This window comes from Planococcus citri, chromosome 1 (genome assembly GCF_950023065.1).
Source record: "Planococcus citri chromosome 1, ihPlaCitr1.1, whole genome shotgun sequence".
NCBI classification, from domain to species: domain Eukaryota; kingdom Metazoa; phylum Arthropoda; class Insecta; order Hemiptera; family Pseudococcidae; genus Planococcus; species Planococcus citri.
In genome coordinates, this window is record NC_088677.1 from 43,746,050 (window position 1) to 43,763,110 (window position 17,061).

Sequence of the window (17,061 nt, forward strand, 5' to 3'; positions counted from 1 at the left end):
CTGTTTTATTTTGTTTAGCCGTGTTTCGCGTCGTCGCCGCCGCGCCCGCGCCGCCGTATCAAACATGGAAATTATTTAACGAAAACAGTCGGTTATAAAAGATTACAGATTGTTTTTCGCGCGCTTGCGAAAATAACTTAACCGAATTCTTTAATTAAACCGAGTTGGATTTCATAAATTTATAACGCGGGAATTTCTCATTATATTCGCGACGTATATACGTACAATGAAATTATATGTACGCGGCGGCGAATGGTTTACGAAATAAATTGCTTTCAATTTTAATTGAAAATTTTCGATTCGTCGTCGTAGTCGCCGTCTCCGTCATCGCCATCGTCGTCGTATGCCGCATTGAGAAACAAATCCTGGGGCAAGGGTGTGATTAATGAATTGATGATGTTGGAAATACATATTTTCATCTAATATGTACCTGTGTAAATCACAAATTACTAATACTTGATTGCGGAAATGATACCCATGTACGTGTGTATTTCAACATTGACGTGTAACTTTATATTTGCAGGGTGATCCGGTATCCGACAAGAGTCAAGTAGAATGGCCAATTCTTATATTACGTGGAAATGGCGACGTTTTCATATTCACAGCATCGTTTAGTGATAAAAATAAGTTGGTTGAAATTCACTGATTATGCGTATAGAAAGTGTTATTTTAGATTGTTATCTGGAATAAAATAACACATTTTTTACAGGATTAAATTCGAAGGACCTTTACCCGTTTATCCTCCGTTTGATGACACTTACGGCACAGAAGATGCCAGTTCGTTGATTGTTCTAAAGACCACGCCGCCGATCGTTGCTATTGCTACCAGTAATGCAAACGTTTACCATTCCATGTTGCTGTCTGTGGGTAGCAACGATGAAAATGTAGTAAGTTCTGTGATCAGTCTGGTATTAAACGTTATAAGTATGGAATTGTTCACCCCCGGGGCAAATCTGTTGATCATTGATGAATCTGCGTGTAATTTTTACTTTGACCGTGGTGTGCTACACTTCAGGAGGAAAAAAAGTGATGAAAAACGAGAATAATAATTCGCTGTTGCAAGTTACCATTTTCTATTGTTATCCATTTGAAAAAATACCAATCTCAAGTTGAGGTTTCGGAGAAATTGGGTCGAGAAAATAAACCATGTTAGAACATGGCGTTTTAGAGCTAACAATATTGAATACGTCGCTGCAGATTCTAAGTTGTTTCGAATTTTTCAAAATCAATTTGTGGAAAAGACAGTACATTATTGTCATTTTTTCAAATTTTCAAAACTGTTATAGCAGTTTTCGAATTTTTATTCGAGCTGAGCTTTCACCTTAAAAGTGTACATTTACGTTTTTCGAAGTCGCATCTATTTACCTTCAAACCCCCGCGAATAGATTTGCTTCAAATCGTATAGAAATGTAGACGTTAATAGAATTGCATAGGCCTACGCAGTTTGCGGCAAATACGGCATCGCGTTTTATTTACGGCAAACTGAGTATGCAATTTTATTAACATCTAAGATTGTCGTTCTCCTCAAACCATCTGGTCAAGGTTGGAACGATTTGAAGGTGTTTTGATTTGTGATTCGAGTCATTTTTTTTTCAGCTGTGATTTCGTTTTCGAATGATTTTTTTGCTCTTCGCTTTTTTTCAACTCAAATTTTTAAGTTCAATTTTTTTCGCCCAACATGTTGGTGACCATTTCAGTCAAACGATTTTTATTCCATGTAACTATTTCATGATGATACTTGATCTATTTTTCGTAGTTTTCGACTATTTTTTTTTCAAGATTTCCGCATTTTTTCGATATTTTGCTTAATTTTTACGAAGTTTTGTCAATTTACAGTTAATTTTCACTATTTTTATGAAATTTTTCAAACATTTTTGCAAGGTTTTACTCAATTATGCTGTTTTTGTCGTCAATTTACGGCAGTTCTGCATTACTGGAAAGTCATTTTTTTTACTGCATTTTGCATTTCTGAAGAATTATAATTTAATTTTAAGAATATCTGATCAACTTTTGATAATTTTTAATAATCTAAAGGATTTATGTAAAATCTCTTCAAAATTTCTGCATTGTATTAAAGGTCAAAATCATCGAAATTTTCTCTTCCTGTCTGCCTTTATCGTTTCTTATTTTAGTTCTTCAAATTTTCTGCATTTTTTGAATTGGATTTTTTTTCGTTTTGGATAATGCTAATTTTTTGAAAATTTTGTAGAGGAAGGAGAAAATGAGCATACTTATTTGAAAGTGATAATTCACAAACCCGAAGATAGTGCAAAAGAATCAATTTATAGCGTTTTCCTCTAAAAAATGTTTTTGATTCTGTGCAGGACGAGGACGAATCAGAATGCAGCAGCAATAGTTCATCGGTATCCAACTATGGGTTATTTGTATTCGAATGCATCGGTTTGGAATTGGGATTTTCATTAGATGACACAGATTTATATTCGAGTCCGGTGATTTTACACGAAGATCCATATGTTTCATCGCGGTGAGTTTTATCATATGTATTATCATTTCGAATATTCTTTCAAAATTATACCTGATCGAAAGTTATTACATTTATGTGTAAATTATTTTATAGGTACTTTTGTACTCATGAAGCTGGATTGCATGCTGTGATTTTGCCTATTGTACAGGAGCTAGATAAATATGCGAAATGCGACGAAGGTTGGTAATTTAATCATTCAAATACCTATGGTGAGATTTTCTAATTGACATTGTATTTTTAAAAAACATGTTGTAGATGCCGCGGATAAGTATTTACCTTCGTTGAGACAAATTCAAAGCTCTGTAGAATATTTAATTTGTACCAAAGTAACCGCCAAGCAAAGCAAAGATGTTTTTTCGCCAATAGTGGGCTTACATATTACAGAATATCCCTGTTTATTGATAGCTTTATTGAATAATGGCGATGTTTCCACTTTATTTTTAACCACTACCACATTTACTCAAAATACTGTGATTAGTCCGTTTTTTGAACTGAGTGACAAGAGACAAGAAGTAAGTACATCATCGATGCTGGATTATCGAGTTATTCGAATTTGTAACTTGTATGTAATTACTTATGCAATTTTATTATGGTTTGAGTAATGTTGATGATTAAATATTTAATATTTAATGAGAAAGAGTCGTTGAAAAGCGAAAGGAGCTTACGAAAGAGATGCAGATTTACATAATAGAAATGTTAATTTTTTAAAATGAAGATGAACATTTTTCAATATTATTTCAATTAAATGATTTTTTTTTATTTCAATTTATTTCCTGTGCGCCATATTTATGAGTTTTTAATTTTTTTTTTAAAATTGTGTTATTTTAGGTTGAAAGTTTCGATGTTCACATTCAGAACGTGCTGAGACCTCCGAGTGGCATTTCCAGACCAATTTTGAAACTTGATTCAAACGTTCATCTATCAATTGATGTAAACATTTTGTCAAATTCAGTTTCATTGTATAGTTATATTTTTTTGTTTTTTTTCTCACAACATTTTGAAAATTAATTTTATGTAGATGATGAATGATGAGATGGATGACCTTCGAGAAGAATACTTTCACCGCTATCAGAATGCAATCAAGGAAATAGAAAAAAGGTTGGCGAACTTGATTAAAATATCTACCTAGCAATACGTAAATTTTATTGTCGATGTTTCTTGTTGTTTAGGATTAAATTACTACTCATCATGAAAGAAAATCAAAAGGCTGAAATTAGAGATATTGAGAAAAGGCAAGCGAGTATGGTAAAGAAAGGCGAGCAGATCAATTTAATTTGCCAACAAATCGAAAACAAGCAAGCTCAATTGGATGCAAAGTTCGTAAAGTTGTCAAAATTGTATTTTAAATTCTTTCTTGAAAATTTTTTTACCTACTTTTTTTTTTGTAGAGCTAAAGAAATGTTGGAAACGTTGAAACGCCAGCAACCAAGAAATGCAGTTACTCATAAAAAAGTACTCGAAAAATTGAAAGAATACTACGCTACTGTAGAAATGTTATCTCAAAAAGCGGAAGAAGTTGCTAATAAGCAACAATTTCAGGAAAAAAAGGTATCTTCGGGTTCGATTTTATTTTCACGCAGCGCAAACCTGTGAATTTAATTTACTCGACTTTTTATGCGATTTTAGATGCAAGAAGTTGCGGTAAAATTTAAAAAAAGTAGTTTATATTTAACGGATGAACAACAAAAAACCATTGTTGAGAGCTTGAGGCAAACGTAAGTTTGGTAATATTGAATTTTACAATTTTTTGAAATAGAACTCCGTAATACGAGTAATTTTTGTTTTCATTAGGGGAGCTGAAATAGCAGAGTTGAAAAATAATTTCCAAACTACGTTGAATATTACCAACACGCTTCTGGATCTAAATAGACGGCTGTGAGTTCTTCGTTATTTAAAAATAAGGATGTAACTAGAAACAATTTATAGCATTTAATGGAAGTATAAACTTTAAAAAATAAGTATTATTCAACAAAACAAATTGTAAAATTATTAAAGATTGATTTTTTTACACAAATTTCTGTAGAAAAAATTAAATATCAAAAATATCGAGGAAGTTCATTTAAACCCATACTTAATCCATACATACGTAATTTCTGGTACCTATAGAGAATAAAACACGAGTTGAAATCAAAAAAACAAGATGGACTTCCATCAAGGATTAGGCGGCGATTCGTTTTCGCTGGTTTCTTGTTTTTTAGCTACCACATTTTGATATTCATGATGAAAGTCTTTTACTTGATCAAACGTAACTGTACTCGCATATTCTGTATAATCAATGTATCCGTCCCAATTGAAATCTACTCGGTTCAATATATCGTCTATCGATTGAGAGAAAAACTCATCCGTTAAATCGATAGATTCGTGTAATTCTGAAATGAAGAGAACCGGTATTAGAATCAAATTTGAACAAGAAAATATTTCTACATGAAAAGCGATAACAACCCCCAACAAAACACGCAAATTGATACCAACAAATCACACATATACTCACGACTGGCGTTTAATTGGTGGCGGTTTTTTGTTGAGCTCGGACAAATTCGGCGTAATCGATGTAGCCATCTTGATTAGTATCGTCCATTTTTAAAATCGGATCTATCAGTTGCATTAATTCTTCATCGCCGAATAATTTCGGTTGCGGAGCCGATCCACCTTGAGGCTGAGGATTTTCATGACCTTGTTCTAATATAATAAAAGGCAAACAAGCGCAAATTTTCTTAGCTCGAGCAAAAACAAACACAAGCAAATACATGAAACGAAGTTGTTTTTTGTCTACAAAGAGTCGATGATGAGTGTTCACAGGTAACCTTAGATATTTCGCATACCAGATTCGTATTAATCGAATGAAATTAAAATTGACATATGCGGAGCAATTAACCTCATTCGCATTCGATAACTATGTGATGTGTTGTACGAGGCGAAATTACACCGGATCAGCAAAAATTCTACGGTAACACAATATTTATGTATCGTTATTTTCGCTCATGAGGTGTCACGACTGATTGAAAATTCATGAAAACTCATTCCTGGTGAATTTTTCTCTTCCAAGGAAAGTAAACGTGTTTTAAAAGATACCCAACAATAAATGAAATACACACTATTAGCCACCTAACACCGAAACAGTCAGAAGCTTTACCGAAACACTTCCTCAAATATCAACCCATCGAACTTGACTCACCGTGCCAATGAATCAACGATTTGATCAATTCACAACCATCTAATTTGTTATTATTATCAGCATCGTGCATTTTGAAGTAATGGAACTGTAATTCTTGTTCAGACATTTTCGATGTGTCTAAAGGAACTTCCATGTGTTCTTGAATATGTCTGCAATGAGCACATTAGAAGTGAGAAAACAGTAAAAAGCAAGATGAGTTTACACATCGTTTCACAGTATTATAATACGTACTCTTTTTCGTGTTGAATATTACTAGAATGAAGAACTGGTTTTCTGTCTTGGTGTGCCTAATAATTATGAACATTATAGTAAATTAACGTACAGTGATAGTGAAATACTCGATGATAAATAACTGATTGCACCTACATGCCCATGCACTGGACCCTGATTTACGTGTACTGGCTGCTGATGCTGTTGATGAGCAGCAAACTGAACATTTTGAACTGGTTGTTGATTATAAGCTTGACCAACACCAGGTCCTGGCTGTGGCTGAAATTGACTATCCTATGGGAAAACATTGACATAAGTTATAAAGTTTTGGTGGAATAACTGATTGGAGATTCAAGTACTTACTGTATTATAAATATGAGGATTTACTCCAGGAGGTCCTCCGATATTACACGACACGTAGTGCAAAAAAAGAAATATGCCGCATAAACTGTATGTCGTGAACTCATTCATGGTGATAATATTATAAATTAACTATCTTTGCATTAAATTTTTATGTGCAAACATTGAATTGAGATTAGAGTAAATACTATCAGGGTATTTTTACAAGAACATTAATATTTTATTAAACGAAAACTACCGGGAATGTGTGAATTACTATAGTGTGAATGAGAGGTAAAAGGAAAACGTCAACATTTTGCTGTTCAGTCATCAACACGATTACAAAATGATAAAAAAAATCTTATTTATCACCAAACGGGTTCACTGTGTTTTGTGGAGGTTCATTTAAAATGTTTGAATCTTGGAACGAACGAATCGAACGAAGAATGAAATGCGCATAGTGAAGTGTGCACTTGTGCAGTGCGTCATCTTTGATCTTTTAAGTTTTAACTTTTAAATTTAAATTTAAATTATTAAACATATTATTATATTATTATTCAATTTTTAATTTTTTTAAAAATTCAAATCAACTTTATAGTGGAGTGGCAAACAGCTGAAATACAAAATAATACAGGAGAAAACTGCATTTGATGAAAGAAGCGTGAATTTTGGTATGATGAATTTTTGAACCAAAATGAAGTTTTTAAGACCGGGAGCCACTCGAGCTCCCCTCCCCTTCGAGGGGGGTGAGGCTTGCAATTTTTAAAATTTTCCTGTGGATAGAGTTTCAATCAGAAATTCAATATTATGGTGTATGCTGTTAGATATTGATCAGAACTTTCTATTTTCACCATTGAAACCATCGTCCCCCCTCTCCCCCTTGCGTGGGGCTTAGCCCCCCAAATTGTGGATCTGGAAGACGTTGAAACTCGGAAATGTAATTACGTGAAAATATACTAAGTAAAGTGTACAAATAATTTTGGTGGTTCGTTTTTTGGCTCCCTCCCCCCTCTGCCCCCTGTGGCACCTCAAAACTTGAAAAACGCGCAAAATTGCCACTTTAATGCCAAAACATGGTGGAAACGGCGAGTTAAATGCTAATTCTTCTTGAAACTGGTAAGAAATATTTATTGAAAGCAGTACATAACTCGAAAAATGATGACTCCCCCCTTTACGCGCCCCCATCAACCCCTAATTGCAAAAAATACTCTACTGGTCAAAATTCCATCAGAATTGAAATATTACGCCAGTTACTGTTCAATATTGATCGATATGTTCCTCTAAAAGTGTCGGAATCATCGCATACCTCCCACCCCCTCATGGGGGCAGACCCCTAAAATGTGGAGTCGATGAAAAACCCACTTATGGAACTGAAATTCTGTAAATATGTACTTCTCTGGTCATGTGAATATATATAATGGTCCATTTCATCGATTACATTTCTCACCCCGCCCCCACCCCTCCCCCTTTATATACTATTATACAAAATTTCATCAAAAAGTAACCCCTCCTGCTTTGTGGCGCGCTCCATAGAAAAGTTACAGAAGTCGTTGTACACTTAATGGATAGAGAATTTCATCAGCTTTTCAACCGTATGTTTGTGATCATTGTGAGATGAAAACAAGCGAACCTGTGTCCAATAAAGTGAATGAAGGTTGGGGTGCTCGGTTCATTTGAAAGCAATTTTTGAATTTTCAATCTCCTACTTTGTGTCGCGTTACAGAGGAACGTTACATTACAGAAGTTGTTTTATACTCGATCGATAGAGAATTCTATCAGCTTTCCAACGGTAAATTTGTAATCATTGTGAGATGAAGGCAGGGGTGGCCATTTGTCAAAAATTCAACGTTTGCTTCTTGCTTGAACCAAACGCCCCCAGAGCTTCATTCACTATATTGAACACAGGTTCGCTTGCTTTCATCTCACAATGATTACAAACATATCGTTGGAAAACTGATAAAATTCTCTATCGATCGAGTTTAAAACAACTTCTGTAATGTAACGTTCCTCTGAAGCGCGACACAAAGTAGGAGATAGAAAATTCAAAAATTGCTTTCGAATGGACTGACAACCCAAAACTTCTTATTTTGCTTTAATGGACGCAGGCAGGGATGCGGAGCGGAACTGAACCGGAACGAACCGGAACGCTAAACCCCTAACTTTTGGGAGAATTTTGGCGGAGCGGAACGGAACCTGGAGCAACTTTAAAAAAATATGCAGGAGCGAAACCGGAACCGAACCGGAATAAAAATTTGGGTTTTTAAAGCTCCGACCTAACAAAATTTTTTGACCTTTAATGAACGATTTTCAAGATTATAGTGTGAACAAAAGGTGTTTTTGCTGAAATTTTACCTCAATAAACTAGAAAATTGTAAAAAGACATGGTAAATGACATGAAAAAGACCATTTATACAATGTACTTTTGGAACAAAGCTGCAATTTTCAGCGATCAAAATTCAAATTTCTCATGTGAGCAATGAGGTGGACTTTAAATTTCATTAAAACGCGCCTAATTCAACCATTTTTTTAAAATTTCGGGTATTTCAACATTTTCAACTTCAATTTTTGCTCAGAACATGAAAATTCTGATGTACTTTGAATGCAACCTTCTCTAAAACAAAAAAGAAAAATCGGAGCGGAACGGAACGCTAAACCGGAACGGAACGATATTTTTAATCGGAGCGGAAAGATACAGGAAACCGGAACAGAATTATTTTTTATGTCGGAGCTGAACCCTGAACCCGGAACGAAATTCATTCCGCTCCGCATCCCTGGACGCAGGTTCGCTTGTTTTCATCTCACAATGATCACAAACATACCGCTAGAACATCATTGTGAGATGAAAACAAGCGAACCTGTGTCCAATAAAGTGAATGAAGGTTTGGGTTGTTGGTCCATGCGAAACCAATTTTTGAATTTTCCATCTCCTACTTTGTGTCGCGCTTCAGAGGAACGTTACATTACAGAAGTTGTTTTATACTTGATTGATAGAGAATTTCATCAGCTTTCCAACGCAAGCCCGTATCCTTGATTTCCTCCTGGGGGGTGATGAATGACACATAAGTAGGGGACAAAAATCACAAAATTCCCAAAGGGCTCATATGTATAAAAATTTCAATAGTAGGCACATTTCATTCATTTTCATGCTGAATTTCAGCTTGAAAAACGTGTTGATCAGAACAAGGTTTTTGAAATTTATCCAGTAAATTGTTTACGAGTGAAATTCAGATAAGCACGAGCGAATCGAGGGCAAAATTTTGGAAATTTGTCAATCCAAAGAGTAAAAAATACTACATTTCTGATTGTGAAATTGATTTTTCTGGTTTTAACTTGACACTCCTCACGTCCTCAGACTTGAATTAGTAGTTTGTTCAACTAGGGAGTGATAATGATTTTTGACGATTTTCGAGGTTTATTGCCCAAGCGTCGCGAGGAAAATAATTCAAAATTGTCGAAAATCATTTTTACTCCTGAGTTGGATAATATATTTTTCGTTATGAGGGAGAAAAATTCCAGTAACTAACTACCTATTCAATTCCAATAATGATCAGTATAAGCTGGAGCAAAAGGAGCACTTTTTCTCCCTTATAATAACAAAAAATATGCTTCCAGAAATTTCAATTTCAAAAAAGGAAAGCAAACAAAAGCATTGGAAATTCATAATTCAAAAAAAATAATAATTAGTACATAGATTATGAAACTACCTAGGGAGATAATGTGATTTTCAATGAATTTTGAAGTTTGTAGCAAATTATCTCCCATAGAAACATAACACAACATGATTTTTTTTCTGGGATTCAATGCAAGAGATCGTAGGAAATTATATTAACCTAAGGATTTTTTTGGCCCTGGGAGGTGATTGTACCCCAAATCACCCCCCCCCCTGAATACGCCCTTGTTCCAGCGGTATGTTTGTGATCATTGTGAGATGAAAACAAGCGAACCTGCGTCCATTAAAGCAAAATATGAAGTTTTGGGTTGTCAGTCCATTCGAAAGCAATTTTTGAATTTTCTATCTCCTACTTTGTGTCGCGCTTCAGAGGAACGTTACATTACAGAAGTTGTTTTAAACTCGATCGATAGAGAATTTTATCAGTTTTCCAACGATATGTTTGTAATCATTGTGAGATGAAAGCAAGCGAACCTGTGTTCAATATAGTGAATGAAGCTCTGGGGGCGTTTGGTTCAAGCAAGAAGCAAACGTTGAATTTTTGACAAATGGCCACCCCTGCCTTCATCTCACAATGATTACAAATTTACCGTTGGAAAGCTGATAGAATTCTCTATCGATCGAGTATAAAACAACTTCTGTAATGTAACGTTCCTCTGTAACGCGACACAAAGTAGGAGATTGAAAATTCAAAAATTGCTTTCAAATGAACCGAGCACCCCAACCTTCATTCACTTTATTGGACACAGGTTCGCTTGTTTTCATCTCACAATGATCACAAACATACGGTTGAAAAGCTGATGAAATTCTCTATCCATTAAGTGTACAACGACTTCTGTAACTTTTCTATGGAGCGCGCCACAAAGCAGGAGGGGTTACTTTTTGATGAAATTTTGTATAATAGTATATAAAGGGGGAGGGGTGGGGGCGGGGTGAGAAATGTAATCGATGAAATGGACCATTATATATATTCACATGACCAGAGAAGTACATATTTACAGAATTTCAGTTCCATAAGTGGGTTTTTCATCGACTCCACATTTTAGGGGTCTGCCCCCATGAGGGGGTGGGAGGTATGCGATGATTCCGACACTTTTAGAGGAACATATCGATCAATATTGAACAGTAACTGGCGTAATATTTCAATTCTGATGGAATTTTGACCAGTAGAGTATTTTTTGCAATTAGGGGTTGATGGGGGCGCGTAAAGGGGGGAGTCATCATTTTTCGAGTTATGTACTGCTTTCAATAAATATTTCTTACCAGTTTCAAGAAGAATTAGCATTTAACTCGCCGTTTCCACCATGTTTTGGCATTAAAGTGGCAATTTTGCGCGTTTTTCAAGTTTTGAGGTGCCACAGGGGGCAGAGGGGGAAGGGAGCCAAAAAACGAACCACCAAAATTATTTGTACACTTTACTTAGTATATTTTCACGTAATTACATTTCCGAGTTTCAACGTCTTCCAGATCCACAATTTGGGGGGCTGAGCCCCACGCAAGGGGGAGAGGGGGGACGATGGTTTCAATGGTGAAAATAGAAAGTTCTGATCAATATCTAACAGCATACACCATAATATTGAATTTCTGATTGAAACTCTATCCACAGGAAAATTTTAAAAATTGCAAGCCTCACCCCCCTCGAAGGGGAGGGGAGCTCGAGTGGCTCCCGGTCTTAAAAACTTCATTTTGGTTCAAAAATTCATCATACCAAAATTCACGCTTCTTTCATCAAATGCAGTTTTTTTTTCATTTGCCACTCCACTATTAGGTTTTTTACTGTTTAGTGTTTACTGTTTGGGCATACGCTTTCCGGGTCGTCGGCCCGTCGGCAGCCCTGAGGCCCTGACAAGTGGCAATTGGCAATTGGCATGGACTGGAGTACTTTAACTTTTTTCCACTGTTCAAAAGTTCAAAACTTGAAAGTTGAAGGTTTGAAAAAATGGGAACCAAAAAATCCAAAATCGAGAGGCCGGGCTGGAAAACTGAAAAAAATGAAAGTTGAAGTTTTAATTTTTCATTTTCAGTTTTTAATTTTCAAATTTCAAGTTTTCACTTTTCAATTTTAGTTTTTCAGTTTTCCATATTGTTTTTTTTTCATTTTTTTCTATTTCACTTTTGGTTTTGTAATTCATTGTTATGCTGAAGAAGAAGAAAAAACAGAAATATTTTAAAATAAAAACATCATTATATAAATTTTTTATTCGAAATAGAAAACGAAAAATTACATAAGTAAATGACAATACACAACACTTGACTATTTTCAAATTTTGTATTTTAGCTTGAGAGATTGAACTTTGAAGTGAGGGAAATTTCAGCCAACCTTCTGAGAATAAAATTTTATTTACAGTTTACTCGTCAGAAAATACAGAAGCATTGTAATTTTCTATTGCAAGCCATTGTTTGAAATCCTCAAGGCCTGCATTGTTTATAGCTTGGTAATCGGGGAAAGTGGACTCACAGAGTTTGATGTAACTGAATAATTTAGGATACAACACTTTATCTATTCTTACGAAAAGCTGAAACATGAAAAATTGCAATAATTCATTACTTGATAAATATGTACCTAAATGAAAACATTAATTTAAGAAGTCCTTGCGACGAACTCAGACGAATGTTTTTGCAAATAGTTTTATTCATCCACGCCTTTTTAGTTACTTCTTTTTTGAGGGCACGTTTTCATTTTTCCTCCAAATTTTTTCACAACTTTTTCAATTTCTATGGCAATTGGTCGGTATTTCCGAAATCTCCTTTTTGGCCACTGCGTGCCCCCACAAAAAAGCCCTGGTTTCATAAAATATGATTTATGTTTCATCGGATACTTACATCTACAGTTGTCACCGTGGGTATCAGAGAAAAATCTGCTATTGTAATGCTGTCTCCGGAGATATATTTATTACTATTTTGAAACAATCCTTCTAAGAATTGATACATTGATGCAACCATTTCTCTTTCACCCTTTGATACTGACTTTGAACCTTTTTTAAGTTCTTTCTGTAATAATAGATAATGAGTACCTAATTCAGTTTTATACATTAATAGTATAAATAATAGGTATTCTATATACTTGATGAATGCACGTGTTTTCTTATAATTACAGTAATTATGTATAGGTTCAATTAGGTACTAATTCATACCACCAGTTCCTCGAAAACTGAAAATATTTTTTTGTGCTCAAAATGCAATTGTTGATCAACGATAGCTCTCTTTGTTGGTTCTTTTGGGTAGAATTGATGCGTTTTGTCATATTTATTAGCCAAATACGTGTCAATTGCATGACTGAAAAGTTAAAAGGTATAATTATGTAGGTACACTCATATGGGTGCAGTGATTTAAATTATACTCAAATGATTGGTAGCAGCATTTTATTTTATGTCTCAAACTAGAGCAAAGTTGAGTTCTTTCTTTCATGCATCGAGCCAAATGAACAGTCGGGTACCTACCTACTTTGCCAAGATTATCTACCTACGTACCTAGTTCACTTGAAAGTGGTGTAGTGAAGATCGAGGTATACCCAATTTTATTAGCTGATATGAAAACGTACTTACCTTTCCCATAATACAAAGTCTCCATCTTTAATCGTTGGTATTGTGTGATGAGGATTAATCTGTAAATATATCGGTGCTGCTTAAATATTCACTACTGTACCAAATCAATAGATCTTTGAAGAATCTTTTTGTGCCTCAAGTAAGTAATTTCTCTCGAGGAAACATTGACATAGGTACATACCTTTATAAAACTCTCGACCAATTGTTCTTGTTTCCTTAGATTGACGAATTGTTTTTCATGAGTAATATTCAAAGCTGTCAAAGTGAAAAGTACTGCTCTGCAGGGCGGACTATGAAGTGAATAATATACCGTCACAGCCATCTGAAATAAGTACCTAGATAATATTTGTTTTTTTATAAAACAACCACGGTACTGCATTTTACTTGGAAATAGTTTGCATAATTCAAAGCTATGAAAGCTCCAGTAGGTAATCAAGTTTTGCTAGAGCGAAAAGCTGAAAAACAAGTAAAACACTTACTTTCAAAAATAAAAAGTCAACACCAGCAACAGACCACTTTTTCAATAGGTGCCTAAGTAGATTATGCATTAACAGTTAATTTAGTCAATACATACAGATTCGTACTATCTCATATTTTCTTATCTCAAACAGAAAATTAATCGAATTCATTAATTTTATTGCAAAATGATTAAATAAAGTTGTATCACTCGCGTTTAAGTACATACTTATGTCAGGTATGTGTAGGCACTGGGCAGATACCGTTGTAAAAGCACAGAAAATTCACAAAAATGTCAATGGTTTTTATTTATTGCGCGTAGTTAAATAAAATGATGCAGCTCCTATTTTTTGTATAAAAATGGGAAATATTCTTGAATATACTTATGCAAAGCAGTACGAATACTCATTTTGAAAAAATTGTTTACTGATATTGCTGGCCGTGAATGAATCGCCTTATGTAATTGAATCGATCAGTTGCTAAAATATTTCGAAACCCAAATAAGAAGGTACTTGTAGTTGGCTAAAATTCAAAATTCAATGATTTTAGAATTTCCAAGAATTTTTCTTTTCCTTCACTCTCCAATTGTTTGAAACCTAGTATATTTGCTTCGCTGCGTTTCACATAATCCGCTATCAAAGGATATTTTCCACTATTCACCGGCACAAACACCTAAAAGAAAATACTTTTCTATAAGTACAAAATTGATAAAACATTCAACATCCATTAAAATCAAGCTATAAGTATCCGGAGTATCTCTACAACATACGTAAGCATCTACATTAATCTAGGTAGGTATACTTTTAATCGCAAATGTGATGGAAAAACGGAAGCAAAAATTAGAAAATACTAAACGACGAATTGCAGAGAGTTGTAAGGATTGAGAAATCTGCAATCGTAATGCCATCGCCAGCAACATATTGGTTTCCAACCAGAAATTTTTCTAGAAAATCGTATCCCTCTTCAATGAAAGTTTTCCATTCATCGGTGATTTTTGTTATTGTCTTTTCTTTTAAAATTTTTTTCTGCCGTACACAAATATTTGAAATAAGTAGGTATTATACATAAAATTCTGCTGATTATTTTTAAAATTTTTAAAACAGGTACCACAAGAAGAAAAACTCTTTCTACGCACATTCGTGCTCTGGTGTTTCGAAATTTTAAGTACCTGGGTATTTGTGAGCCTGGTATTGGCTTATATCAAAATTGAATGGTACCTAGGTATTATTTTCCGTATGATTGTACGTAAATTCGTGCTTTATCAACAACACATCAATAACTAAGACTGATGTCTATTTAAAAAATATTATCACCATGTTTCTCATGATTCCTTTCAATAGGTAGGTAATCATCAATCATACACAGATACGAGCAATGCAATGCAGCATTACTGGTGAAACAGAATGATCCATGAAAAAATGATCTGCGCAAAATTTTGAATCGGATCATAGAATCGTTGTGGTATAATGATCCGGATCACAGATATATGTAGATCACTCAAATTTGATCCGGATCACAACGACCCTGCAGATACGCATACCTACGCGATAATTAATGTTATTGGTAATGCTGCTTGAAAATAGGTAAGAATAAAAGAAACATTTGGCGAAATGATGGATTGTCGTCAAAAAAAAAAAAAAAATAGAACTGATTGTGAGTTTTTTTTTCAAGTTGCATAGAAAATAGAAAAAATTTTGATTTTGTTTTTTTCTACCTAATGTCGTTTTACTTATCTACCTTTCTTTTTATTTTTTTTGTGTGGAAGGGGGTGAGCTTTGTTAACTCTGCGTGAATATTTCTTTTTAAAAAATACCAAGGTAAGTATATTTATAATCTGAATCTAGCGCAGATGAAAATAATTTGAACTTACTGCGACGGTTATGAACTTTGTGAACAGAACACCGTTATCAAAATGAAGTCTTTGATCGACTATTGCTCGAGCTTTCGGATCTTTCGGATATAAAGCATCATTTTTTCCATACTTATTCACCAAATAAGCGTTTATAGCGTGACTATAATTATTTTGAAAAAACAAAAATAATAAAATACAATAATAACAATGTAGGTAATTAACAGAATGAAAAAAATATGTGGTAATAGCTATACCTATGTACCTACTTGGTTTAAAAAATGTTTTATCGCCACAGGTAAGTACGAGATCTAGATAATTATCTACGAGCTTTTTACTTAGTTTCAAAAAATGGAATGCTAGAATCACTTATTTTGTTAGGTACCTACCATCCTACCTAGGTACTTTATCTTTCATCAACTCTCAACTTCCAAATCGGTATAGGTTGTTATTTTTACTCTCTCTCTCTCTCATTTTTTTTTTTTAATTTGATGACGATGTCATTGAAAAATCAACAAATACTTACACTGTATGCAATAAATAGGTGGCATAAAATATTTTGACTCGTTTCCTGAACTACGCCGTCTCAATTTTTTCCCAAAAAAAATTCGAAGTCATTAAATTAATGAAAATTAAATCATTTTTAGTTTATCTCAACTAATATAACCAACCTTTCCCATATCACGAATCCATCTTCATCTTGTATTGTGGGGACTGTATGTTGAGGATTAAGCTGTAAAATAGAATCACTTTACACGTACGCTTGTAATTGTTTCATTTCATCGTGATTAGTGATTACTATTACTTACTATTAGGTACATATAGTTTAATTTCAAATCATACGAATTGAATATGAAAAGAGTTCTATTCGTGTGATTAGGTGATAAGTACTGTACCTTAAGAAACTCCTCTGTGAGACATTCTCCTTGCAGAAAATTTACATTCACCAATTCATACTGTACATCCAAAGCTTGTAATGTGTGGATTACAGCTCTGACTGGTGGACTAATAATGGTGCAGTACAATTTTACTGGCATTTTAAAAACTGTAACGATTAAAAAAATTAATAAATAAAAAAGATTCATAAAAACAAAACTAAAGCTTTCTTCCTTACTTTCAATTGAATGGAAACTTACGTTGTCAAAAAATAAGATTCTCAAAGAACTTTAAAGTAATACGATACCAAAATGACTAACTGCAAAGAGTAGATAAGTAGCAAAGTACCTATCTAATTCTTGAAGTACTCGTACCTGTACTTGAAGATGGCGTCACGTTACTGAAAATAACGGATAAGCATAGAAGACGTGTGTGGTTACCAGCTAATTCAAAGTG

The 17,061-nt window shown here is 34.2% G+C and overlaps 3 protein-coding genes across 5 annotated transcripts in view; 1 reads left to right on the top strand and 2 right to left on the bottom strand.

Moving 5' to 3' along the window:
* The window catches only part of mbo (Nuclear pore complex protein Nup88), a 56,543-nt gene extending 52,009 nt beyond the window's left edge, over window positions 1-4,534 (top strand). Inside the window, exons 4-14 of one of the 2 annotated variants that reach the window (XM_065345143.1) lie at window positions 524-627; window positions 710-884; window positions 2,325-2,485; window positions 2,579-2,664; window positions 2,741-2,997; window positions 3,314-3,415; window positions 3,504-3,583; window positions 3,655-3,801; window positions 3,874-4,033; window positions 4,112-4,200; window positions 4,277-4,534. In XM_065345143.1, coding sequence (XP_065201215.1) covers window positions 524-627; window positions 710-884; window positions 2,325-2,485; window positions 2,579-2,664; window positions 2,741-2,997; window positions 3,314-3,415; window positions 3,504-3,583; window positions 3,655-3,801; window positions 3,874-4,033; window positions 4,112-4,200; window positions 4,277-4,364 — 1,449 coding nt within the window. In that variant the 3' untranslated portion in view covers window positions 4,365-4,534. Of the gene's footprint in view, window positions 1-523; window positions 628-709; window positions 888-2,324; window positions 2,486-2,578; window positions 2,665-2,740; window positions 2,998-3,313; window positions 3,416-3,503; window positions 3,584-3,654; window positions 3,802-3,873; window positions 4,034-4,111; window positions 4,201-4,276 lie in introns of both variants that reach the window. The other variant, XM_065345142.1, reaches the window with a different exon arrangement.
* On the bottom strand, window positions 4,400-6,570 carry LOC135832124 (multiple coagulation factor deficiency protein 2 homolog). Of its 2 annotated transcripts, XM_065345146.1 has the most exons (6): window positions 6,234-6,558; window positions 6,027-6,164; window positions 5,892-5,947; window positions 5,661-5,809; window positions 4,977-5,164; window positions 4,711-4,854 (listed from the first exon to the last, which is right to left on the bottom strand). In XM_065345146.1, exons 1-5 carry the CDS (start codon window positions 6,339-6,341, stop codon window positions 4,986-4,988), a joined length of 630 nt encoding a protein of 209 aa, XP_065201218.1. In that variant the 5' UTR covers window positions 6,342-6,558; the 3' UTR covers window positions 4,711-4,854; window positions 4,977-4,985. The 2 variants fall into 2 exon arrangements, with proteins under 2 accessions (XP_065201216.1, XP_065201218.1); XM_065345144.1 differs by lacking the exon at window positions 4,977-5,164 and having other exon boundaries at window positions 4,400-4,854; window positions 6,234-6,570.
* A 5,490-nt stretch (window positions 6,571-12,060) lies between these two features.
* Window positions 12,061-17,020, bottom strand: LOC135834946 (uncharacterized). The gene is made up of 11 exons (XM_065348952.1): window positions 16,866-17,020; window positions 16,626-16,774; window positions 16,401-16,462; window positions 15,751-15,892; window positions 14,735-14,905; window positions 14,406-14,552; window positions 13,606-13,746; window positions 13,425-13,483; window positions 13,014-13,155; window positions 12,703-12,870; window positions 12,061-12,395 (listed from the first exon to the last, which is right to left on the bottom strand). The coding sequence occupies exons 2-11, from the start codon at window positions 16,764-16,766 to the stop codon at window positions 12,228-12,230; spliced, it is 1,341 nt and encodes a 446-aa protein (XP_065205024.1). The 5' UTR covers window positions 16,767-16,774; window positions 16,866-17,020; the 3' UTR covers window positions 12,061-12,227.
* Window positions 17,021-17,061: the final 41 nt, after the last annotated feature.

Excerpts from the sequence above, each read along its gene's own strand:
- LOC135834946 (XM_065348952.1), bottom strand. The coding sequence starts at position 16,766 with ATGCCAGTAAAATTGTACTGCACCATTATTAGTCCACCAGTCAGAGCT. Across the intron at positions 14,553-14,734 it reads CAACTCTCTGCAATTCGTCG|GTGTTTGTGCCGGTGAATAG; the intron begins TTTAGTATTTTC and ends ATTTTCTTTTAG. Across the intron at positions 13,156-13,424 it reads GACTTTGTATTATGGGAAAG|TCATGCAATTGACACGTATT; the intron begins GTAAGTACGTTT and ends TTAACTTTTCAG.
- LOC135832124 (XM_065345144.1), bottom strand. The coding sequence starts at position 6,341 with ATGAATGAGTTCACGACATACAGTTTATGCGGCATATTTCTTTTTTTG. Across the intron at positions 6,165-6,233 it reads ATCCTCATATTTATAATACA|GATAGTCAATTTCAGCCACA; the intron begins GTAAGTACTTGA and ends GTTTTCCCATAG. Across the intron at positions 4,855-5,660 it reads ATCGTTGATTCATTGGCACG|AATTACACGAATCTATCGAT; the intron begins GTGAGTCAAGTT and ends TCTTCATTTCAG.